This window comes from Xylocopa sonorina, chromosome 4 (genome assembly GCF_050948175.1).
Source record: "Xylocopa sonorina isolate GNS202 chromosome 4, iyXylSono1_principal, whole genome shotgun sequence".
Taxonomy (NCBI): domain Eukaryota; kingdom Metazoa; phylum Arthropoda; class Insecta; order Hymenoptera; family Apidae; genus Xylocopa; species Xylocopa sonorina.
In genome coordinates, this window is record NC_135196.1 from 14,916,282 (window position 1) to 14,942,149 (window position 25,868).

General features: G+C 33.1%; 8 protein-coding genes across 11 annotated transcripts; 5 read left to right on the forward strand and 3 right to left on the reverse strand.

Moving 5' to 3' along the window:
• Positions 1-678: 678 nt before the first annotated feature.
• On the reverse strand, positions 679-5,091 carry Rho-4 (rhomboid-4). Of its 4 annotated transcripts, none has more exons than XM_076893958.1 (5): positions 4,816-5,091; positions 2,067-2,145; positions 1,757-1,945; positions 1,340-1,665; positions 679-1,255 (listed from the first exon to the last, which is right to left on the reverse strand). In XM_076893958.1, the coding sequence occupies exons 1-5, from the start codon at positions 4,866-4,868 to the stop codon at positions 745-747; spliced, it is 1,158 nt and encodes a 385-aa protein (XP_076750073.1). In that variant the 5' UTR covers positions 4,869-5,091; the 3' UTR covers positions 679-744. The 4 variants fall into 4 exon arrangements, with proteins under 4 accessions (XP_076750073.1, XP_076750075.1, XP_076750074.1 ...); XM_076893960.1 differs by lacking the exon at positions 4,816-5,091 and adding an exon at positions 2,698-2,794; XM_076893959.1 differs by lacking the exon at positions 4,816-5,091 and adding an exon at positions 2,683-2,786.
• On the forward strand, positions 3,658-6,540 carry Mks1 (Meckel syndrome, type 1). The gene is made up of 4 exons (XM_076893957.1): positions 3,658-3,737; positions 3,948-4,647; positions 5,700-6,061; positions 6,138-6,540. The coding sequence occupies exons 1-4, from the start codon at positions 3,658-3,660 to the stop codon at positions 6,538-6,540; spliced, it is 1,545 nt and encodes a 514-aa protein (XP_076750072.1).
• Positions 6,541-7,252: 712 nt separating this feature from the next.
• Aatf (Apoptosis antagonizing transcription factor) lies at positions 7,253-9,117 on the forward strand. The gene is made up of 2 exons (XM_076893635.1): positions 7,253-7,520; positions 7,626-9,117. The coding sequence occupies exons 1-2, from the start codon at positions 7,303-7,305 to the stop codon at positions 9,034-9,036; spliced, it is 1,629 nt and encodes a 542-aa protein (XP_076749750.1). The 5' UTR covers positions 7,253-7,302; the 3' UTR covers positions 9,037-9,117.
• Positions 9,118-9,594: 477 nt separating this feature from the next.
• On the forward strand, positions 9,595-10,581 carry Smb (small ribonucleoprotein particle protein SmB). Its single transcript, XM_076893630.1, has 3 exons — positions 9,595-9,648; positions 9,792-10,326; positions 10,404-10,581. The coding sequence occupies exons 1-3, from the start codon at positions 9,646-9,648 to the stop codon at positions 10,517-10,519; spliced, it is 654 nt and encodes a 217-aa protein (XP_076749745.1). The 5' UTR covers positions 9,595-9,645; the 3' UTR covers positions 10,520-10,581.
• Positions 10,582-12,222: 1,641 nt separating this feature from the next.
• Positions 12,223-16,297, reverse strand: LOC143423047 (uncharacterized). The gene is made up of 13 exons (XM_076894099.1): positions 16,032-16,297; positions 15,384-15,558; positions 15,122-15,300; positions 14,850-14,956; positions 14,653-14,778; positions 14,420-14,582; positions 14,088-14,339; positions 13,868-14,011; positions 13,651-13,790; positions 13,442-13,573; positions 13,183-13,359; positions 12,863-13,095; positions 12,223-12,392 (listed from the first exon to the last, which is right to left on the reverse strand). The coding sequence occupies exons 1-13, from the start codon at positions 16,093-16,095 to the stop codon at positions 12,269-12,271; spliced, it is 2,016 nt and encodes a 671-aa protein (XP_076750214.1). The 5' UTR covers positions 16,096-16,297; the 3' UTR covers positions 12,223-12,268.
• A 273-nt stretch (positions 16,298-16,570) lies between these two features.
• On the forward strand, positions 16,571-19,979 carry LOC143423330 (uncharacterized). The gene is made up of 7 exons (XM_076894594.1): positions 16,571-16,975; positions 17,457-17,519; positions 17,585-17,722; positions 17,790-17,951; positions 18,023-18,320; positions 18,402-18,565; positions 18,643-19,979. Exons 1-7 carry the CDS (start codon positions 16,928-16,930, stop codon positions 19,852-19,854), a joined length of 2,085 nt encoding a protein of 694 aa, XP_076750709.1. The 5' UTR covers positions 16,571-16,927; the 3' UTR covers positions 19,855-19,979.
• Positions 19,980-21,583: 1,604 nt separating this feature from the next.
• LOC143423178 (uncharacterized) lies at positions 21,584-24,050 on the forward strand. Its single transcript, XM_076894303.1, has 6 exons — positions 21,584-21,590; positions 21,632-21,668; positions 21,716-21,821; positions 21,935-22,647; positions 22,711-22,933; positions 23,032-24,050. The coding sequence occupies exons 1-6, from the start codon at positions 21,584-21,586 to the stop codon at positions 23,218-23,220; spliced, it is 1,275 nt and encodes a 424-aa protein (XP_076750418.1). The 3' UTR covers positions 23,221-24,050.
• On the reverse strand, positions 23,431-25,437 carry LOC143423331 (SH3 domain-containing protein Dlish-like). The gene is made up of 5 exons (XM_076894595.1): positions 25,229-25,437; positions 24,743-24,978; positions 24,164-24,538; positions 23,778-24,048; positions 23,431-23,705 (listed from the first exon to the last, which is right to left on the reverse strand). The coding sequence occupies exons 1-5, from the start codon at positions 25,275-25,277 to the stop codon at positions 23,431-23,433; spliced, it is 1,206 nt and encodes a 401-aa protein (XP_076750710.1). The 5' UTR covers positions 25,278-25,437.
• Between the last annotated feature and the right edge of the window lie 431 nt (positions 25,438-25,868).

Below are 25,868 nucleotides of genomic sequence, written 5' to 3' on the forward strand. Positions count from 1 at the left end.
TAATAATAATAGCAGTAGTAATAATAGTAATAGTAATAATAGCAGCGACAGTAACAAAAATTGTTCCTTCAAAATTAAATGCAAAGAATAATACAATATTGCTATAAAATTCTTGTCTATTGCAAAGCAAATTGAATGAAGTGGTACTAACAATTTTGTTCGTGAAAAGAAAAGAACGAAAATTAATCGCTTAATCATTTTTCCTCCTTGTCTTATATTTTTGAAGGTCCACTTTTAAAGACTACTATAGTACTGTGTTAACGATAGTTTTTAGATTTTTACAACTTTTTCCTTCGGAATATCTTCGATTCTACTTGAACAATCGTTAGGTAAAGATAATTATTGTCAAAAATATATTATACTTTTGTTTCCATTAACTCGAAATATTGTTGGTTGCAAAAATATTTGCGAGTATCGTCTGTAACAACTATTTCTCCTATGCATCGTATAGAGACCTTTTGTATCACAGTATACATATTAATATTTGTTCGAACAAATGTGCTTAAGTTGAATTGCATTGAAATCACCGATAAAAGTTTAATTGACGTTGTATACATTTTTTGTACAAATTTGATCAATACTAATATATTCATGAATTCTGATCGGTAATTTCAGTGCAACTCTCGTTTAAATTAGCACCGTATTTATTTAGCTGCCTTTATAGAAAAAAAATCTCTGTTTGTATAATGGCAAGATTATAAACTCTGGTTGCAGCAAAAAATGCAACAATGCAAAGTCAAAAGACTAATTATAATAAGAAGTGTATAAAATATTCCATAAAATGGCGGCCGTCATTAGCACGATGTAAGTAACAATACTGACCCACCATACAATCTTTTCCCATCTTCTCACCTCAAGATTACGCAAAATATTTATGCCCACGAGCAGTCCGGCAATGGCGCCAGCGAAATGAGCAACATACCCAATCTGACTGTTGGTTTCTAATACATAACGATTATATATCGCCTGACCAATATCAACAACGGTCACAACGAGGAATACTAACAGTTGCAAGACGGCAAACTCCATTTGAGACCAGTTCATTAAAATAGTTGCAACGTGAGCAGTAATTAACGCATACACACCACCCGAGGCTCCAGCTAGGTACACGGAAGGGTCTGATACAGAGGTACCAAGAGAGCCTGCTAAAACACCCGCTATATATATTGTCAACACTCTCCACCATTTGTGCACCATTTCCAATGGAATACCAAGCATTACTTGCACAAGCAAATTTACCACTAGATGAAATACTCTGTACAAAACAAAGATTTAATTATTTCATTGCACAAGGAGGAACATGTTTGAAGAAAAGGAAATATATAAGAAACGTACATACCCTACATGTACAAACATGTACGTCAAATACCTCCAAGCTTGGTACCTCTTATATGGATTATAAATAAATATAGTAGCTGCTGGTCCTTCAATGGAAGAACTTGACTTGTGCGCGAACACATCGTATAAGAACAAAATTATCTCTAGTATGGATATGATTATCATTGCTAGCGCTGGAGGTTTACAAGTGTATTCTTCTTCGTATTGTCCATCAGTGATGTCGCTAGATCGTGCAACTTGAAAAGTACTAGGCCTTTGTGGAACCATAGAATGTACGTAACGTTGCACGAGATGGCCGAAAACACCTTGCATATCTTTTCTGTGAATCTAAAGGAAATTCCACTTTTTTAAATTTCAGAGTCTCAAATATACAGGCTGCAGATTGCAACGACGACAATAGTAATAGAACTAAAAATACCATAGCTATGAATTCTGGATAATCTAAATATCCCGAAGCATCCAAGTCCGCCTTACGCATAATTATATGGACAACTCTGGTTGGGATATCGTTAGAATAGTGAGAGGTACGTATCATATCTCTTAATTCTTGATATGAAATTTTCCCATCTCCATCGGAATCATACTTCTCGAATATAGACTTCCAATGCTGAAAACATGAAAGTTAACGTAACGTACAAAGAAAAAAATCTCTAGTCAAATTTCATTCAACTAGACTTGATTAAATTCCAATTATTTATGAAGGTTATGGGTCACTTATCAATCCTTACTGAATTAGTATATTGTAGCGGTATTGTTATACCGCTTTCTCCCTCTTGATTACTCGACATTCTTATTAGTTTGAAGCCTCTGCAACATGGAACGCAAAATGAAATTTAAGATAAACCGGTGTGCATCTTAACAGGATTAGCAATACTCAGGATTATAAAATACAATTTTATAGCCATGTTAATGAATTGCATTCCACTTTTTACGATTACTTTAACAGAGGAAAATGATTTAAATAATTTACCTATTAGATGATTAACAACAAATATAAATTATCCTCGACACAGAAACAAGAAAAGAACACGGACAAAAAATTCAACTACATTGCATATGTAGAGATTCAGCGGTAAACTGGACGAAATAGAGCCGAATTACGTGTAGTTAGTACACTTATAGTCTTAGCTTAGATATTTATTGAAAATAGACATTATCAGCAGTTTCCGCACGATATTACTAAGACAAATGACACGTACGTATCTATTTTATCTTATCAGATCGATACAGTATTTCGAAGAAGAAATTCTCGCAGCTCACTAATGACAAACATTCAGTTGAAAATGCATTCTACAATCGCGTACTATATTAAAAGCGAGCACGTTTCATTTATTCGAGGAGTACCATTGACCTTAATACCTGTACGTGCACTCGACGCAACTTTGAACCGACAATGTGTCTAAAAAGGGCTTGAATTATCTTCGAACCGAATTCCCCATTATTAATTACTTATGCTCGGTTAAATGCATAGCTGCAGTGCGAGAGATTTTAATCATTAGGTAGAACAGAAAGCGTTTGAAAAGTCTGTATGGCTGAAAGTCGCCACCGTCGTAACAGGTGTAACCAAACGTGTAAGTATCGCACGAATAGAAAGTACCGCAAGATCCGTTGCACTGTCCACGGTAGAATGTTGTAATTGTTCCTTTACCAATTGTCGACACGGTCCTTTCTTTGTCTTCATTTTTTCTTTTCTCTCTTTTTTGTTCTTTTTTTTTCGCTTACCTCTTACCGCTTACGCAAAGAAGGTCGCGTGTAACAAATTGTCCGAATTTGTTCGAATCATATAAAAAAAAATTTTTTATTCGAATCATCGTATACGTAATCAGAAAAGATTACAATTAGTCCATAAATGATGTAACGTATGATTCACCGCATCTTCTGAGAAATCATGGAATCCTGATGCCTGTATACACCGGATATACTTTTATCGGATATACTAAATTGATATAAGATCGTTGAAATGCCGACGATTTATCCGGAATCGTGCAGGGGAACTTCTAAATGCGATTGTATTTTTGTTCCGAAGCCTATCAGGAAAAACAGTCGTCATTCAAAATACCGACTCAACAGGATATGGAAATCCTACAAATTATGCCGCGCATCTGAACTTGGTAAACAAAACTCTAGTTGTAATAGTAACGTAGAAGGATAGTTTACAGGTATTACTTTAATCGTGTATTCATTCGTGTGTATCATACTCGTTGCCAAGCGACAAAAGATCGATAAACATTGCATTCGAACAGGACCGGTCCCCTTTATAGTTTAGTGTCCTTATTGCTCGAAACTGTAACACACGTCGTATGTACTTGGTCTCAAGAGATGTCGAATAAAATACGTACGAAAAAAAAGATAGCTGCCAGTTACAAAGTAAAGGAACCGATTGGTAATCTTAAAATAAGGTAAACAGAAATCTGCAATTTATGATAGCTAGATTAACTTGTACCGATGAACCGGCCATTGCGGTTGGAAAAAGACAAAGAAAACGGCACTATTTTAGCAGGGAGAGTTCGTGGGCAAGCGTGTCGATAGAATTAGAAACCCCGGCCATCTGGTAGGAATTGTTTCTACGTTCTAAATTGTATTTATCTTTGGTGTATTTGTTGTTTCAGAGTCAAGATCGTGCAGCGAAAGCCTTTACTCGCGGAGCTGCTCGGAAACGAGGGGGATACCAGAGACTCGAATTTCCTCGAGGAAGAAGATCGTATTTTAAACTGGCAAGAAAAGGTATTCAGCCCGTCCGAAGTAAGTTTTTACAGCGAGGAGGGGAATTGTCTGACCGAGTGTCAGAAGTTTTATCATCGAGAAATTAAGGAGAAGAATCTCGAGGGTTCTCGGCTGTATACCTACACGGAAAACGACTCGTACCATCCGGGAAACGAGTTGCTGACGAGGTCAGCTTACAAAACAAAGTTATCTATTAGGAATCGGAGCGCGTTGCCGGCTCGAAAAAATCGCAAGCCTTTCCCCGAAAGGTATAACAAAACGGTCGTGGACGATGCACCCGATGAAACAAGGATCCGAACAAATCACTACCTTTACATGGAGCGTTCGACGATGTATGTCATGGTTGATTTATCCGAACGAGATAAAATCTTGACGAGCTCGAACGAGGACACAGAAATGGTGCTGTGCGTCCTCACCTATGACGGATTACACGAAATTTTGTCGATTCATCCTGACTTTATAGAGGACGAGCATTGTTATACTGTAACTAATTCCAGCGGCGTCCAATTTGATTATTCGATCGAGCATGTTTCCGAGAAACAATCGTCATTGGAGTTGCAGCAGCAGCAAAACGAATCGCGACAGGTTTGTAATATTCATTTTTTACCGCATATATTTTTTAGTTTCGAACGAAATACATATAACCAAGTTGGTTAAGAATTTAATCGATGCCTCATTAGTAATTATTTCAGATTAACAACACCAGAAACCCTTGTAATGTGTACTAAAATATATATGTGCATATATACGTACCCTACATAGGAGATCTCGGAAATTTGTCGCATCATTCTTTGCGGATAAAACATCGCATTTAAACTTAACGAAAATTTCTCACCAGTACCAATATTCTCTCATTATTGAACATGTGTCACACTAAACTGATTCTAGTTGATTCCTTCTCAACTTGATTAAAACACTCGGCGTATGGAAACATTCTCATATTTACCGGTAGATTTTTTATCATTTTATAATAAATACGATATGTAATGTGGATTTAGAAATGATCTAAAACGTGTTGAATACGAGAGAACGATTAAGGACGTTAACGAATGTGGTCTGAAATCCAACTGAATTCTATGCCAGTGAATGGCTGCATGAACACCTCCACGCTTATCTCTCTATACATATATGTATATACAAATACATTCGTATATACACGCCAAGTGTTTTGTAAGTTTTTATACAAATTTCGGCAGCTTCCTTCACGCTTAAAAATAATATATGACAAAAATTGTACGCGAGACTGATTTTCAAAGTATTTCTCGAGTAATCGAGTAAATATCTTTACGATACTTCTTTTTCTATTTTATTCGCGATTGTACCTATTTAAATATTATGAGCAACTAGAATATATACTCGACATAAATTTACGTTACAGCTATTATTAGTGTTTAGTAGCTTCGAACAATCAAATATAAATAACTACGTAGTTACTTTCACAAATTTGTTATACGTATATATATATATGTATATTTAAGTGTGTGGCTGGTAAGTTGCCGTCCAAGACGACACAGGCACGAGAAGGATCGCATCATTATCTCAGACAACTCTGACCAATTATTGCGTAGATCCGGGTTCCTTTCCAAGGGCCGATTTCCCGGCCATGCACAGTTCATATCGTTTCTTATATTTTACAGGAAATTAAAGAGCGATCGATACATAAGGAGTCGGGAGTATCTCATGGTTTCCAATTAGTACCGGCAGGCGTATGGAAATTTTTTATAAAATTAGACATTTTGTCAGCCCATGATTTCTTCTTCGATGGGCTTTGCGTATCTTACTACGTTGATCTGCCAGAACATTGGGATATTAACAAAGCTGATAAACTATTCGGACGAACTCAAAGATGTAACTTGAAGGATAACTCGGCGTATTTCAGTTATGCAACGGAAATAACTTTAGATTATCATCAGTCAACGAGTACGCTCGACGTAAACAATGTTTTACCATCTTGGCCTCGATTGTTGCTATCGGTTACATCACTTGACAACTGGTTTAGGTAGATAAATCAAGTATTTCTAAATTATCTTATGTGAAATAACATTTGAAATGCTTATGCGTGTGAAAAATTTCAGATATCGTACAGAAGGATACGCAGCCGTACCTTTACCGGTATTACCCGGTTCGCACAAATTAGACGTTACTACTTGGCGACCAACGGGAAGCATTATCAACACTCTCAGAAGATTTTTCACAGGCGGCACTTATGAATTGGAAGACATTAGATACTGCGGTATTCCCAAAGGACAGGAAGAGAAAACATTGAATAAATCCCAGTTAAACATTACACCAAGTGGTTACGTAAAATTAAACGTGAATGTCATCCATCAAACTCATAGTTCAATTATGAATAATGACCGGTTCGATTGTTTCCAAAGACTGGGTACAGACAAGTTTATGACTAATATAGAAAATATTTTCGAGCAATTTAAAGCAGCCAGAGAACGGATGTTACAAATTAGAAATTTAAATATCTAGTCGTTTGAATTATTTCTGAAATTAATTCTGACCTCGAATGTGCCTCTTTAATCTTCGAAATTTCCACCAAGGTATGGCACATTTGAAACACTACCCGTGACGTTCTGTTTCTTTTTAATGCAACGTCTTAGAAGTGATAAATGTAACATTCTTCATTGCAATCTCAACATGCGAGACGTTAATGTTTATAATTTATTCAAAATTGCCGCCAATAGATATAAATTAGGACTAGTGGCGCCATCTCTTCGAAAAGTGCTCAAACTGGTCGCACATCGTTACCGACAGCGAAGTGAACTACCGATCGACTGGTGGCGCCATCTCTGTAAAAAGTGCTCAAACTGGTCGCCCACGGTTATCGACAGCGAAGTGAACTACTGTGTGAGTGGCGCCATCTCGCGGGGAAACGGTGAAACTATTCGACGAGTAGTTTCAGCGTTTTCCACAGAGATGGCGCCAGTAGCGCGGCAGTTCACTTGGCTGTCGAAAACGATTTCTGCACTGGTCAGTCATTCGTGTATTTTTGTCAACAGTTGTGGTTTCACTCGAGTTAATCACTACGATATATTAATTAAAAGGATATATTATTTATATAATACAGTGAATATCGGTGTAACTATCAACTGTATTTCGATCGAACTCATAAAACTATATCGCCATGTGTATAGGTTATGTTTACTAATCGGTGGAGGAAGGTACACGTGTTAATAATATTCATATTACCTGATCTAAGTAACTAAAATAAAGTGGAAATAATCAGGTAAAATGACGATGACATTTAAAACGAGAAAGAGAACGTTAGCTGATAAAATAAACTCCTTGGTTACTACAACGCCGGGAGTATTTCATTCCGACGACGAGCTCGACGACACTAAAGCGAAGCTAGTTGACCATTTCGGCGAAAGTGACAATTCCGAAGATGATTTTCGAGTTTCAGATATACGCAAACGAAATATAGATCTTTTGGATCAAGTAGACAAGAGGTATACATTAAATATTACTCTAATTCTACTAATAATCGGGTTACATTCTTCTAATAATATAGTTTATTATAGAATTAAGGAGTGACAGAAGTTTTTGTTGCGTAGGTACAAAGGTAAGAAAGTTTCAAGAAAAGACATGTACAATGATTATGGTGATGGCGGCGATGATGATGATGATGACGACGACGATGATGACGATGGTGATGAGGAGAACGACAATGACAGTGATGAGGACGACGATGAAGATGATGATTTTAATTCACAAAACGAATCAAGAAGTGAAGATGGAAGAAGGGATGAACAGATTGGTGGCAATAATGGAAGCAGCATTGAAGATGACAGCGATAATTCAGATGAAAATCAAAGTTCTAATGATAGCGAAATGAGTCTTGAACAATTTTCAAAAGATGATGCCGATATTTCATCTAGGAAGGAGGAAGAAGACATTCAAACAATGTCGCGGACAAATCTAAGAGCAGATATCGAAAAAGGGAATTGCGTTAAGAGCCAATTGAAGTTATGGGAGAATCTTCTAGAAATGCGAATAAAACTGCAGAAATGTTTAACTACAAGTAATCAGATGCCTCAGCACGATGCTTACAAGAATCTTAAAACAGAGACCGATTATATGAAAACAGTTGAGAAAACAAAAGGTACGTTTAAAATTTTATTAAACAATATGGTACAGCTGCAAAGTCTTCTGTTGAAACAGTATCCTGAAACGAAAAATTTAAACGCGCGTGGCAAGAAAAGAAAAGCTGAAGAGAGTACAAATGCAAGTATGGCGAATATCAGTGACCCAATGGATGAAGAAATTCCTTCGGATACGGAAGATGAAGACAACGATAAGGACTCAATTTCGGATGGAGATGAAGGAGAATTGAACGAGGATGAGAACGAGAATATATTGAAGAAAAAAATGAAACTTGAAGATTATGAGAAGATATTAAGTGATAATCACAAATCATACGTAGAATACAGAAATTCTGTTATAGAAAAGTGGGACGAAAAGACGAGGGTAGCTACTGGTAAATGGAACAAAGGTACTAACGAGTCGACAATGAAGCAAATTCAATTTGCTTTAAGCGACAAAGAAAAATTACGTAATAGGAGTCGATTGAAACGATCGGAATATAAAATCGTCGGCAAACCAGAAACGACAGAAGACAACGACGGTAGAAGGGTTCAAGAGTATGATTCTGAGATTTATGATGACGATGATTTTTATCATCAACTTCTCAGAGATTTAATCGAGTACAAATCAAGCGATATCACTGATCCTATACAACTTAGCAAGCAATGGATACAGTTACAAAATATGAGAAGGAAAATGAAAAGAAAGATAGATACAAGGGCTACAAAAGGTAGAAGAATACGATACAATGTTCATAATAAGCTGGTCAATTTTATGGCCCCTATTACGGTAAACGATACATGGACAGACCTTGCGAAGGATGAATTGTATAATTCGTTGTTTGGTAAAATTAAACCAATAAACAGAGAAGTAAATCGTTAAGAATAGCAAAATAAATAAAACGTTAATTTTGTATACTACTGTGAAAATATGTTATGTAATTTATAGGAATTTTATAATGGAAAGCAGAATAAAAAAAACGAATAAATTTTACGCCGCGGAGTATAAACATATTTAAAGTCATCATTATGTAAATATATAAATTAATAATAGTTTATAATTTTAATATTATTCTCCCCTTTTCTGTCATAAAAACGGTTTACTATAGTATTAAAGTACCATTTACATTTTCCCAATTTTTTATATTTATAACGGCTGCTTCTTTCCAAACCGGTAACGTTATAATTCTACTTCAGCCAGTAATATAAAGAAGAGAACATATAAAGAGAAGAAAAAGTAAAAAAAAAGTTCGATTGAAAATTATTGATTTTAAACGTAGAAAAATTTGAATTCTCTATTATGTACGCAGTTGCGACATTAAAACAGTGGCGTACTCTATGTTCAAGCAAAACTGAACAAGTACTCGATTGGTATAGCCGGTTAATTTCGTTCATTTTCGCTTCCCGTAGTTACTTACAAAATAAGTAAAAAATAAATAAACCATAATAATTTCTTTCTCATTTATTTGGTGTCAACAGAAGACAAATCAAAATGGTTAGTAGAAAATAATAATAGACAAGTATTTTATACGTATTCGAGGTGTTGACATCCTAACCTTATACGCGTACTCTAAACTGTATTAATCGAAACTGGTTTTCGTAATTTTTAATTAAATAGGAAACGCATTTATTTTTCAGACGATTGGTAAAAATAATAAGATGTTGCAGCATATCAATTATAGGGTTAGAATCATTTTGCAAGATTCAAGGACATTCATAGGAACGTTCAAAGCTTTCGATAAACATATGAATCTTATACTTGGTGATTGTGAAGAGTTCCGTAAGATTAAACCAAAAAATACAAAACAATCAGAGAGGGAAGACAAGCGTGTGTTAGGTTTCGTATTGCTAAGAGGAGAAAACATTGTTTCCTTAACTGTGGAAGGTCCTCCACCTCCAGAAGAAGGTTTACCTAGAGTGCCTATTCCTGGTGCGGCACCAGGACCTGGTATGGGACGTGCTGCCGGTCGCGGTATGCCTGCCAATGTCGCCGGAGTACCTGCTGGCCTTCAGGGACCTGTTAGAGGGGTTGGCGGTCCGTCTCAACAAATAATGACGCCGGGAGGTAGAGGTCAAGTTTCCGCGCCACCGCAAATGCATCCAGGTGGTCCTCCACGTATGCCAGTGGGAGGTCCTCCTCCTGGAATGATGGGTCCACCACCAGGCATGATGGGTAACCCTTTTTCTTAATTAGCAGAGAAAAGAAACTTTCTAAGATATTACATTTTTTTCATATATATTTCATTGTAGGAATGCCGCCAGGTATGCCTCCTATGGGACGGGGAGGTCCACCAATGGGACCACCAGGAATGAGAGGTCCACCTCCAGGTATGATGCGTGGTGGACCACCTCCACGTCCATATTAACATTTTTTAATACACTTAAATACTGTAATTGATAATAATAAAAATCTCGTTTGTAACATTAATATCTTTTTTTTTGTCTATAAAGATTCAAAGGTACGCACGCTATATAAATTGATTACGAATTTTACTAATTTTCTATTTGATTCAAGTTTAATTATAGGTACTCTTAATGGCAGAACAGTTGAATTTAAAAGTTATAAACAGTTCACTATTCGAGGATTTTGTTACTATTTTATTTGTTTCTTAAATCTGTCCGTATATTATTTTATTTGTGATGAGACGAGTTTCTTTTATTATAGGGAATTGTGTACATACATACATGTTTGCGTGTATTTTAAATCTTTATCTTTGTACACTATATTAATCTAACAGTAGGAACCTAAAATTGGATAAGAACGATACAACTCTTTAAAAATTTATCGAACACCACCAGTGTAGTTTATATGTATGTAAACTTTACTTACTATTCTTTGTGATGTTTAAAAGATTTTACCTTTTTATATCTTATGTATAACATTACAATCATGTAAAGTATGAGCAAATGTCAGAATTATTTTAAACTTTTCTATTTAACATATTATATTGTCGATTCAAAATTTTTCATATTGCACAATTAATTTGGTTACAGTGATCATTTAACATCAGCTTTTTTAATCATCAGAAAGATCCTCTACATTGAATAAAATATTAAAAACAGTTCACAACAAATTTAGATATACATTGTACAGGTACAACAAGAAGTTACATTAAAAAGATAAAATCGGTTTTTATCTTTACATGGTATTTTAAAATGAGATAGGCTAAATATAAATGAAATTTTCTAACAAATAATTTTTTTCAAAAAATATACGATTTATTAGCATTTGTACGATGTTAAATGGAGTAATTTTTGAGATCATCTTTTTTTTTCATTTACCATCTTCTTAGTTTCAATTAAATATGGAATGTGTGTAATGTAAATTGATGTTTTATGCATATGTTTTCTATTTATATACAACACTTAAAAAGTGAAAGACTAATAAACTTAAATAACAGTACGAATATAAAAAGCATTGTTAATAAGAGAATTATATTTTATAAAATGTATCAAGTGATAATATGTATAGTTTACAATTTTTTATAATACAAAGTATATCCGTAATAGAAAGTCTCCTCTACGAAACATTTAACTGTAAGTAAATTTCAAATTTGGCACATACCAGAAGTGTATCAATCATATATTGAGTTTACACGAGTTTACACAAAACATTATACAGCATTTTCTTCGTCAAATAAATTTTTAAAAAAGAGTTTTTTTAAAAAGTTAAAATCTGTTAAAGATTAAATACACAGGAATATGTATAGTATATATTAAATCCTTTTTAGAAAAATCTCTTTTGTTTTACTTTAATAATGCACATTGCAAAAGATTATTTCGTTGATAAATTGTTATAATAAACAATTTTGTACCAATTTTGTATTGGATATTCATTGTTTTCAAAATTAATAACTGTAATTCAACTTCTATATTACTTTGTTTAAAGTAACGTGCATTAGATAAGTGTGGAAAATTAAAAGAAAAGTTATTGATGAGGCCACAAGTGTAAAGAATTTTACATATGTATATATATAATTGTTGAAAATAATTTAAGTAATACATTAAAATATTTAAATTATACAAAAGTATAAACAATGCTTCACAAAGAAGTAAACGTAATACTAAATAATGAAAGCCATCGAGGAGGATTTCACTAGTTTTACCTTATGTATTTATTTACATTGTAGTTTGAATTTGAAAGTATTTGCGTTACTTTTCGAATATTTCATATACATAGGATCCACATAGAGAATTCGATAAATAAAAATTTGCATTTCGATATATATTTTTACTTTCCTTAAAGAGAAAAATATGAATTAATCGCAGCACAAACAATAAAAAAACAAATATGTAATGCGCTGCGCAAAACAAATTATTAAAAATTAAAGCGTTGTAGCGGGAAATAAAATAATTTTCTTTCCTTCTTTTGTTTAAATTACTAATACACATAGAGAAATGTTCTATCATACATGCATTGAACTTTACTCATTTATGTCATAAGAAATTTATAAATAGTGTTTAATTCTATTTAAGGAGCTTATGTTTCTTTTTAGTATATTTCAATGTGTAAAATATTTTTTTTACACACAAAACATTAATTTACAATGAACAATTTACAAAAAATCTATAAAGTAATTTGTGTGTGTGTGTGTGTGTGTGTGTGTGTGTGTGTGTATGTATGTATGTATCAGTGTCGATGTCGGTGTCGGTGTTACGTGCACATTTTAACACAATTTCGTAGCGCGTTTCGATAATTTCAAACTGACCTGTGTTTCTCATCTTTAACAGTAGTAATTACAGCATTGGTTTTTACAATTAGCTCTTTATCCTGTACGTATAAATCATTATTACTTGGTTCTTTTGAAAGACAAGCATTTGCATTTTGTATCACAGTCTTAGATTCAGAGGTAAGAACATTAGATGATTCAAGAAGATGAGAAAATGTTTTATTTTTTTCCAAAACATCCTGCCGAAGATTGAACATAATGGTATTACCGGACTGAAAAGAAATGAAATTAATGAAACTAACTAAATACATGCCCAACTATGTCTACAATTTATAAATAAGAAGAAAACAGCTTACTACCTTAACATTGGATGTTATATAAGATTCTGTATGGGATGAATTTGTAGTGGATAACATCGTTACAGCTTGATCTCCATTATTCAACGTAATATTGCGCGGTAACACGTTAATAGAGGTATTGTGTTGGCTTGTAACACACAAACTTTTTCCACCCATTATTACTTTTCCTAATACTTCCTGCGGTGTGCAGACTGCGTTATTTTTATATTCGCAATATTAAACAAAGTAATTGTTATTCTACCAATCGAATAATTTGTACCTTGCCTGCATGGGAAAGAGTTACACCTTTACTCTGACCCTTTTGTATAACAATTACGTTTGTTTTAGATCCTAACTTCGCATCGGGATGATGAGATATATTTACAGTTTTGTTAGAATTTAGCGTAACACCCTAAAGAGATATAAAAAATATAATATCTTTCATGTCTTATTGCAATATTTTCATACTTTTGCTGCAATAAGTCATACCATTTTGGCAGTGGTTTGATTATTGAGCGTTGTAGGTAATTTTTTACAAGTTAACGTCGTTATTTGTTTCGTCTGAGGCGGCCCCGGTCCATTAGATACTGTTGTAACAGGACATACAGCCATTAGTCGATGTGAATTACCTACAAATAATTAAAGGAAAATGTAGATTACGTTTTCAATTACAAAAACGATAAGGCCAAATATAGATAACATTTACTTGAAGCGATTGTTTTTGTTATGGGAGGTTTTACATTAGAATGTATTATGGGTACGGCACGTTTCGCGCTACTTAAAACTGAATTTGAATTTTCTGGGCTTGATGGCTTTTGTAAACTTTGTGACACAGACGATGTTTTAGGACCTAAAATAACATGGGCAATTAATATATCTTAGAGTACTATGTCTAATTGTATTAATATATATGTATATATTCGTACTTATACTATGTTGCGCAGGTGTATCTTGATTATCAGGCTGCAAATTATTTCCCGACGTACACGACACGCTACCAGAGACCAGAATTGCTGATCCAATTTTTGTATTAAGCTTGCTTTGGGTTGCGATTAATTTTCCCGTACTTTTTCCAATACTCGTACCTACAGGAATTACTGCGTTCACGAGGTTACCAGATGGAATTACCGAATGATTACTGGCACTTTCTTGTACTACCGATTCCTTAGATTCCGTATCTGAAATAATACATTATAAAAATGTATTATCTCAATATAATAATAGAAGAAAATCATATGTTAAAATCAAATCTAATCACCTATAGCACTCTCTTCAAAATTAATATTTAATGGTATTATCGTGACATTTTGATGTAATGAGTTTGTAGACGGTCGTGATAAGTGAATAGTATTTTCAAGTAAACTCTTGTCAGCAGCATCGTAATTCAATGTTTCTATCGAACTCGGTGACACTACCAAAACCTGCATTATATAATGTTCATTAAGTCAATTGCAATTATTAAATGTTACTAATATCATTATTGTTAATTACTTTGTTTGGATGTGCTGGTGAGAGAGGAGAAGACTGTTTACGTTTCTCAGAAACAGTACATTTCTCGGAGACGTCGGAGGTATTGCTTTGATTATTAATTTCTTTATTCCTATCTGATTCTGAGACCTGTAACACATTCGTAACAAAAATGAAAAATGTTTTTGCGATACAGAATGAATCTACAATTAAAATTCTACCTCGGTTAAAATATTTTCATCGCTTAGCTTATCTTCCTTGGGTGTAAACTCGTTGCTAAACGATTTTTCTTGTACTTTCATCTTCACAGGAGATTCAGTTCTAATATCTATAGAAGCAAACGTACAAGTAATTAAGTTTCCACTATACAAATGACGCGTAAAGAGACATGGATTCGTTAAATCTGCTTAACTTACAGCTCTATGGCCATACACTACTTTACATAGACTAAAACCACACATTTACCAAAATAGATAATATTTTTCCTTAAAACCTTTTGCATCCTCTGCTTTCTCATGAACAGGACGATTCCTTTTGTTCGCGACTGCCGTTGCAAGGGACAAACTATTTGCTAATGTCGTAAAAGCAGATCGAGCCTTTAATCTTGGTAAAAGTGGGATGGCACGACGACCTTCGATAGTCCAATCGGTACCAGTATTCGAACCGCTTAATCTACGTTATAACGAATTATCAGATTTAAAATGGAAAAAGGGAAAACTCGAGAGAAAAATCTTACAGTATCGATAAATACTTACTGTTCAGCTATTGTTGCTAGTTTTTCATCGTTAACAGCCCTTCTTACTTCGGCACGGTGCCTCTCGTTAGAAATATGTAAAACTTTAGCCAGTTCTTGTAGCAATTTTTGTTTCTCGCTTGTAAAAGGTCCTTGAGCGCGTAACACAGACACCATATTCCCATAAGCTTCTAATTCTGTTTTATAAACAAATATCAACTTTGATATATTACTTTATCGCGTTCATATTATGAACTGTAGAAACTTGGACGTTCTACAGGTTTTATTTTTCGAACGTAACAGGACGAAAATTAGATTACAATTATTTTCGTACGGAAAACGAATTATTTCGGTAGAGTAACGTGTACGAAACAACCGGTAGTAGATCGTTAAAAATAACAAAACAGCTTGTAACATTCTAGTTAGATTAAATAAAAAAACAGATACATTTTCATACATCACTAACGAATATTAATACACTCGTAAATAATGATGGTAATAAAATGGTAATTTGGCTTTCCGTTTAGTCTATGTTAACGACGCAAACCGCAGACTATATCGACGGTACGTGTATTAAAATAAAGACGCGTGTCTAATTGTTTTATTACTGCGAAAAGTTGAATAATTTTTTACCGAAACACGAAAACAATTATCTGAAACATAACCTTACCCAAACATCGTAAACATTTTCTGCATTCATCGCGAGTCATCGTTTCATGTTTCATCGGCCACATGATTACATGATTCAATCGTTATAATAAATACGAGAAGATGTAATGGTTATTCGTACACTTTTCCCACATTTTCGACGTTTCGTTGACAGTATGGTGAGTTGTAGATGAAGTTGCCGTTTAACTCCTTTTATTGTAAATTACTTTTCTTCCAGTGTTGGTATTACGCCAATAGAGCGTTGATAGTCCGTTGGCTAACTTGAATTCCATGTGTCACGCTTAATATGGCAGAATGGAGTAAAGAGAAAAAAAAAAACTTAGAAAAAAAACCCATTTAAAGTACACATACGTAAATGATTTAATGTATCCGATAAAAATGGTCTGGTTATACCGATCGACGCATTCGCGTTGCCACGATTAAACAGAATCCTGCTGTTCCTCCCTTTAATTAATCGTTTGTATAGTAAGTTACGTGGTGGAAAATGGCTGTGTGCGATATAATGATTTCTTATTGGTCAGCTGCGTTTATATTAATCTCGCATGAAGTGTTAAAATTCACGGGACTGTTTGTACATACGCGTGTATAATGTACAATAAGTTGATAGTGCAACGATAGGCCTGTACCATGTAGGATCTACGTACATCTCGTACGTGCTGCTGGAATAGTTCGGTTTAGTATTCTACTATTCGCGAGTCTCTACGATGTTACGGTCTCTACGATGTTTTAGCGTTGTTTTCTTTCAAAATGTGAATGACAGCTAATAATTTTATCCGCTGTCGCCTACCAAAGTCTTGCACAATTCGATTAATCATATATACGTGTCTGTATAAATTTACAATGAATTGAATTCCGTGATTACGAGTCAGGCTACTCTTAAATGTTAAGCGTTAAAGAATGGATATTGCGGATAATGCCGATGAAGCTTTAGATCCTCGTATACAGGTTTCGTATTTTCAACAATCATTCTTTTATCCCTCTATCCTTTCGTTAATTAATACACTTTTTAATCGTATATCAGTTTAGCATTGGTTATATCAAGAAATAAATGGTTATTACACGCGAGTGTAACGCCTAATACAGCCTGGTACCATGTTCTACTTTGCTTTCACTTTGTTTTTATTGTAGTCTGAATTTCCTTTCCATTAAAAATGTAAATACGCCGTTCAGTTCTAAATTATTGCCTTAATAGTACGTGTACGATAATTGTCTGTTACGCTGAATTGTACAGACAATACGTAATCTGTAATTATGTACATTTGTTTGTCATTCGTATTTATAGTCATTATGATTATTGTAATAATTATCGTCGTCATTATGTTGATAAATAACACCTGCGGTGATAATAATCGTTTAAACATTACTATAATCCATTGTAATTAAATATTTGTTTCTGAACATTTAATAATTAACTGAACATTTTCAGATTGAATTGGAGAATTTAAATGATGCAACAGACGACATAAACAAACTTGAAACCGAATTGGATGTAAGTTGCGTTATAAAACCGTTTCTAATGAAATTCATACATGATTTTGTATATTTATTATTCAGGAAGCTCATACTGCGTTTAGGCAACTATTAAACGAAACTACCAAAAGATTAAAGGATATATTAAATAAAGTGGGGAACAGTTCTGTTGAAAAAGCAAGATGTTATTACGAAGCGCTCGAAATTGCGCGTCAAGCTCAGGTAAGAATCCGTGAAGAGAGTCTGGGTCAAATTTCGAGGAATGATAAAACTAAAATACTTTATACAGGTAAGATGTCAACAACAGGCTCAACTATTTCAAAGAGCAAGCGAAATTCATGCAGCGGCAAAGGAAACCGTGGCATTAGCTGAGAGCAGATTTAAGGCACATCAACATGAATGGAATTTTGATCAAGCATGGCAAGATATGCTAAATCATGCGACTCTTAAAGTAAATTATTATTTAATTTAAGTTGTTATTATTCAATTTAACGTAACTTATCTCAATGTACTTTTACCTAGGTCATGGATGCTGAAAATCAAAAAGCAGAATGTGGTAGAGAACATTATAGAAGAGCAGTGTTATTTCACAATGCTGAAAAAAGATTATTAGAGTTAGATGAAAAACATCGCCGATCTATAATAAAAGCGCGACCATATTTCGAAGTTAAAGCACAATGTGACCAAATGTTGGCAACGCAAAAAGAGCGCGTCGAATGTTTACAGAAAGCGATACAGGATGCAAAAACTAACTATGCTAACAGCCTCCGTAGATTGGAGGAAATTAGTAATCAAATACATCAACAGCGTCGAGATTATGGTAGATTAATAATTTCTTATAGTTAAATTTTTCGCTTATTAGGTAACAGTCATAAATGGTACATAAATCACATATTTCTAGATTTTATAGCTAATGGACCTCGAGAACCAGGCGTTGGTGCGGAATTAGTCAGCCCACAGAAGATAGAGAACTGTAATTCGGAATTTAATCAATTAAATAGCAATAAAATAAAATATATTACAAACAATCAACTAAAGAAGTACAACAGGATACAAGATTATGATGTTAGTAAAAATGTTTCATATTCTTTCTCGTCACAAACGATGTGCGCTGATTTTTTTGTGCTATTATTTTATTACAGAATATTTGTCAATTACAAGAAGACACTGAACATCTTGGGAAAAGATCAGTCGATGGAAGCGAAGCAACATCATCCCAATGGGAATTAGAGTTAGAAGCCAACATGGAAAATTTAAATAATTTAGCTATTGACAATTCTGTAATTGACCATGACAGTTTACAATTTTATAACGTAGAAAGTACAAGATCAAACAATTTCACACGAGAATTAAGCTACAACTTTTTGAAAGGTAGAGATTATTCTATGCAAAATTTAAATCGGTCGAAATTATTGCAAAATTTCCAAATCTTAAAGAATCCATTTGTAAATATGACTTCAATCACACATCGTGAACAATCAAATGCATTAAAAAACGAGATTACTGATCCAGTAAAATTAAATAAACGTAAAATTAATTTAAAATATAATACGTCAAAATCATTGGACAATAGTCCTATTAGAACAAATATATTTAATTTGGGCTCAAAGTTAACAGAAAAAGGGATACGTCAAAGCATAGCAAAATATGTGCCAAATAACATTTTCAATTTTGGTTTTAATAATAACAAATCCGAAAACAATAGCGACGGTAACTTATCTGTAAATCTTGATACCAGTTCTGTAGATAAGTATCAAAATCTAGTTGATGTTATAGATGATAAGACTGATAATGTTAAATTTGATACAGATGCCACAAATTCAAAGCATAAAATGCAATCGTTTACAGTGAAAGAAGTTAACAATGGCTTAAGTGCTGCAAGAAAATTAGATTGTGCACAATTGAGTACTTTTAACAGGTTAGTAGATTTAAAGTCGAGAAAAGACTTATTACCTGCTACAAAATGGTTTAGGTCTAACTCATTGCAATTCTTATTTTCTGATGCCAGTTCGTCACCTGTAAAAGTAAAATATGTTAAGAGCTTATCAAATGAAAATGTTTCAGACAAAATAATAACAGATAATTATAATAAATATTTTGCTGTCGAAAGATCAACAACAGAGAAGTTGTGGAATCTTAATAAATTGCCATTACCATCACTATATATGAAAGGTAATTTGTTAGCAAATAGTAAACGTAAAAGTTTTAGTATGATTAATTTAGGTACAGAAAGGGACTTTGTCTTGTTTAGTGATTTACATTTAAGTAATGGAAAAACTACAAGTACTGAAAGCTTAGCATGTGCAAAAGACAATTCTTTCTTAAGAACTATTAAGATAAAGGATAAAGATTGAAATTAAATTACTACAAATGTGATATATCATAAATTTTGTCAATTTCCAAGTCGTTATAATTTCCTTCTAATTATGTAAAAATTCAGTAATGTTGTTCTCATCGATCTAACTAGTAGACTTAAATATGAATTATTTATCACGAAAGAAGACAAGAAATCTAATTTGCAAAAGCTGGCATTATATCAAAACATGTCTAAATCTCGTACATCTTAGATGTAACTGAATTCAAACATTTTACAACTAGTGTAACACATATTATAAGAGTATTATAAGAAAATATTATGTCCAAAAATTTATATATTATGGTCATATTTTAAGAGTACATAGTTTGTAGTTTTCAATTATCTATTAAACTATTTTTCGTTACTATGTCCAATTCGCTTTAATAATTTTATACTGCTTTACTAATTAATTATGCATGTCCATTGTCAATTTTCACATTGTAAGAAATTTTATATTTATGCAATGTAAAAATAGTTTCATTATGTCGATCGTATTGTCGAAATTTTTTACTAGACTGTATAATTGTATTACTATCAAATTGTATACATATTTCTATTAATTTATTGTTACTATGCTGTTATAATTTAAATGACACCGCAAAGATCTAACAAAGTATTGTACAAATTATTGGAATCTCGTTTTTTAATATCATTTCACTTCATTGGTGAAGTAAATCTTTATGTAATGTATTTATGTAACTGTTGGTACATACAAAAGGATAAGCATCAACCTTTTGGAACAGTTTTTTATAACAAGAAAAGCTTAAATAATTTCAAATACAAAGGCTTCGATCTTAGGTTTCACTCAACAGATTATTTATACTTCCTTGGTGGTTGATAAAAGGGAATCGTCAAATGGTGGGAATAAAACAGTAACTCCTGCAGGAAATAATTGCATTGAACAAGGATTTACTGTATTATTATTTACCAGATTAAAATGTTCAATTTAAACATATACCGTATATATCAATGAATGTTCATTTTTAATAAAAATTTAATAATCGAGTAACACTGTTATATATATGCAGCGTATATTTATTACTAACTTTATCGATAAGATAGTTTCAAATTTTGGTTATGTTGAAATTAATTAACAAACTTTTAACAGAATCTGTTTAATTCAGATGCCAGTCCATAATTTGGAAATCGCAATTATTGCAGTTCGTTTACTGAGCGATTATCCTTTCTAGCGTTATATTATTCTGCTTTTATAAATAAAATATGATAAATACGTATAAGAGGGATAAATTTACATAAACGTAAATAAATTTTCGTTAAAATGCAGTCCTGAAAAGGTCCTCAAATATTTGAAGGTATCAAAAAATGACAAGGGAGATAGATGTCAAGATGGTTCTTCAAATCTAATAGTTTGGCAAATCATACATATCGTAGTTTACATCGTCAATGCGCATAAAACGTGATCAAACAATAAATTATAGCGAGTTCATTGAATCAGAAGCACTATTGGGAATGTTATGTTAAAATAAGTATATCAGTCAAACTTTAGAATCATAAGGAAGCCGGACAAATTTTATAAAGATATACCTTCCTTTAACAGTACATCAATAACATACATGTTTATCAATAATTAATTTAATAATTCTTTTCCTCGATCGTTGAATATTTAAATTATCAGATACGAATGATTATACCTTATATTTTTATTGGTAATTGTAATTATTGTTCGTTTTTGGAACAATGAACTTAAGAAAAAGAGTTACAAAGACATGTTTGGTAAAAATTGTTTTGAAGAAGTGATTAAGAGACATTAACAGAAGCTGCATGCGCAGTAATGTTTATAATGTTCTTACAGTAACGTTAACGTACGACGTCAAAACTCGATAAATAAACATTAAAAGGGTTATCGTTCGATTACAAGTTGATCTGGATCAAAAGCAGGAAATGGAAAAAGATAATTACCGAGTTAATAAAGCGCATTACAACACGATAAAGAATGAGAACGAGGCACGTAATTTACAGAGAAACATTCGAGGCATTATAATTGCCAACTTTGATAAAACTTTATAGTTCTTATAAAAGAAGTATCATTTAAATTGGAGATTTTTTAATCATTTTAGGATGTCCCATTTTTTCAGCGTGCAGAGTTAACAGAGCAAAGTAGCGAAAAGAGAATACAAGAAGACACAGATTTTAGAATTGGAACGACGAAGGAAAAAGAGATAAAATACGAAGATAATAGTAAAGAATCGAACCTAAATTTATCGCGAGAAAGTAGATCGCAAATTCTACAGCAGCAATCAGAGTATTATGTAGGATATCATCAACAGCCATCGCAGCGCGTTCCTATGAACTTTGAGTCATCGTATACTAAGTCCTGGAATCAAAATTATCCATCTATAATACAAACTAACGAAAGAAGAGCTTCGGGATATTGTAATGATGATTTCGATGAGACTACCGACTATGAACAGTTTCGAGATGAAAATAATGTTCGCGAAGAACGGTACAGAAATTATGGTAAACAGAGGCAGCAGCAAAATTATTGTAATGCACTTAGGAAGGGAAATACAAACTTATATATATCCGAGGCAAAAGTTAACGGACAAATCACTGCGGAATGTTCTCGTAGACCGATCCGTTGTCCACGAATCGATTGTGCCATTAACGTAGCTTTTTCAGCTTTGACACATCATTTTATATTCGATCATCCAGAGGTACCTATCTTGAACGTGGAACCAGGTGTTAAAAGTACACTTATTATCAGTTTCAGTGCTTTGTCTTCTAATTCCAGTCGATGCTTAGCTCTTCTTTTAGTCGCCGATAAACTCCCGTGAGTATAAATAAGTGTATTAAATATTTTTTATGAAGTACAAAAATTTATCTTTGCACCAAGAGATCCTGCTGCAAAATTGTTTAATGGTAGTCAAATCAACCCAAAATATCGAAATCGTTTACCATTACCTGTATTGGCCGCTCGGTTACATTGTACCGATCAATATGTGGTTAATGATCAAATTAATATGAAGAAAAATTTTCATGAAAAAGATACAATCATCGTTTGGATTGCTGGACTGGATATTGGAAGCACTACAGATAAACTTTTATGTAGTATTCAGGTATATTGTATAATCAAGAAACAAAACATTTCAAATTAATATCTATATACATAATAAATGATATGTGTGTAATAAGAAATGGGCTACTTCCACAACAGGCAGTGGACAAGATTGATAATGAAGGCTTACGTTCCCTAACATACACAGGTCCAGTGAACTCCTTAAGGACAGCTCAATGTCCTCAAGATATATTTTCGAAAGGTGATTGTATAGTTCTGCACAAAGGTTTCCTCAGTCATATTACATCAGATTGTGCTACACTCAATATTAATGTTACTGTACATTAAATATATTACAAAAATCAATAGATATATAAAATTAAATTTCAATATTCGCATTAACAGCATTGATAATGATACTTACACAAAGAAAATTGTATTCTTTATGTATAGCCAAATATTTGTATACTGTTTGTAGTGCAATACTATGTGATAGTATGTAATTATTTGAATACATGCATAAAATGCAGAAAAGTAGAAAGCTGTGTCTTATATATATTATAAACTCGTCATAGCAGGAGGCCGGGCATACGCTTTTGGAATGAATCCGTATTTGCGAGTTTTAGGCGCATATGCCCACAGCCAACCATCCACAGTTTGATTTCCCAAATCCGCGTATATCCAGTCAGCTCTTCTCACGGACAGGTCATCTGGCGCCTGCGCCTTATAGTCATAAAGTACAACTAATTCCGTGCCGTTTGTTTCATCCCGAAAATCTCGTAAACCTTTTTGCTGTACCGTCTCGCTTCCTGGCACATTATTATTTCCTTTTCCTTAAAATTAAACATTGAAACATGTACAAATACTGTTGATTTCAGTTTTCATAAAAAAATATAAAGACCAACCTAAGCTATGTGTTTCCATAGATGTTGTAGCTACAGTAGTAGTAGTGGTAGTTGTAGTAGTTGTTGTAGCATATGAATGAAGCACATGGCCTGGGTATACAAATCCAGATGGGACAAATCCTTCATTACCATCGCAATGTCTAAGTACCCAAAACCAGTCAGGGTCATCCCGGTTGAGTACAGTTACAAATTCACCCCTTTCCACGCTGACATCATTTTCATCTCTAGCCACAAATGTATAAAGTACTATATACCTTCCAGCTGACGGATCCTATAATATACAATGTGCGAAACAAACATGTTGTACAATGTTTCACAGGTTACACTGTACAAGCTTTACCAGTGTGTTCTAAAAGTAAAAATAAATTTTAAATTTGTACATATACCTTGAAAAAGGGATGCACATCTGGCTGAGAGGATATGCTTTGAATAGAATTTTGAGACTGTGTTATATTAGATCTAGTAACATTTACATCAGCAGTGGTGACATTACGAGTATAACTTTCACAATCTGATGCTGATCCAGTGTCAGTTTGTTGGGTATCTACTGTTTGCGAACGACCTGTACCAGTAAAATCGCAATCAGCTTCATTAGATCTGGGCAACTTCTTTTTCACATTGTTCATAAGAGTAGCAAGTGTTAATTCAGCAAGCTGAGATGTATAAGGTGCACAATATGAATGTGGTACAAAGCCTTCCATACGTGTATCAGCTGCTATTACATACACCCAATCATTCTCTCTATATAAAACATTTACAACCTAGACATGCAAAAATCAAATGAAAATAATACTGACAAAAATGAGTTTTATTTTCATTAACATAGAAAATGACGACAAACGTTTGATGTACAATATTCACGGATATAAAGCAGATATAAAAATAAAAAATTAGAATAAATAATGTGCAATTATTTGCATACATTTAAGTTCCATTTAAAAGAGTGATAATAATAGATTGCTAACCTGGCCACGTTTTACTTGGAGTTCATCATCGACACATGGTGTAAAATCATGTACAATGACCATTTTACTATCCGGTGATAGCCCATTTTCTTTTTCTATACCTACTCTGACTAATGTCTCGATACTAGCACTTCCTGTTATACGACCAGGAGGCAATGGTACTTTTGTTCCTAAACCAAGTCCTGTGCCTCCTGCTCCAGCACAATCCTTTTCCAAATTAAAATTATGTACTCCAGCTGAGCCATGGAAGTTCAAAATTTGTATTGTTGCATTAGTTTTTTAATGCGAATTGTAACATAATAATTAATTATTTGTTCGATATGCTTGTACATCTAACAATTTTAAATAAATATGTACATGCAATTTTAATAAGAAATGCATAACAAAACGGAATGTATTGTTATTGCACACGCGTACAAACTTTAATACAGGTGAAATATGAAAAACAAATTTCACTGAGAAATCATTTCATTCTTAATTACTTACGTTTCTTTTTCTTTCCTCGACGTATGCGAACGGGGCACAAAAAAGCCATTCTATCTTTTAAAGATTATTAAAAATCATATTTCTACTGAACATGAATCGTTAAACGCCAGAATATTACTGTGACAAGATATAGAAGTAAGAATATTAAGCATGCCAATGAACAGTATACAAGTCTTTTACATCAAATAAATAAAATCAGCATTTATAAGTATATATATATATATATGTATATATATGAATACGCTAAAGATATAACGGTAGTCTCAAACCATAAATCCAATTAATCTTTCGTTCTCCAGAAAGATATTGGATGAAACTGGAATTTCGATATTTGTAGTCGTGAATGCAACAGGTAGACGGCGCTTCAGCGATACATTATTGTAGAAAGTATATATTACAAAAGCTATATGAAAGCTTCTGTTCGTATTATTAAAAATGTTTACACTCCCTTCCTTCGAAAAAGACAAGTTTATTTCTAAATGAGATAATTAATCGTTTCATTCAATTGATGATGGATTATTGATATTATATTTTATATATATATATATTTTTATTTTTTGTAAATATATATATAAGAATGAAATTTATCATTTATTTAAAATTATACGTATTTTTAAGCAAATACAAATTATATATCCCA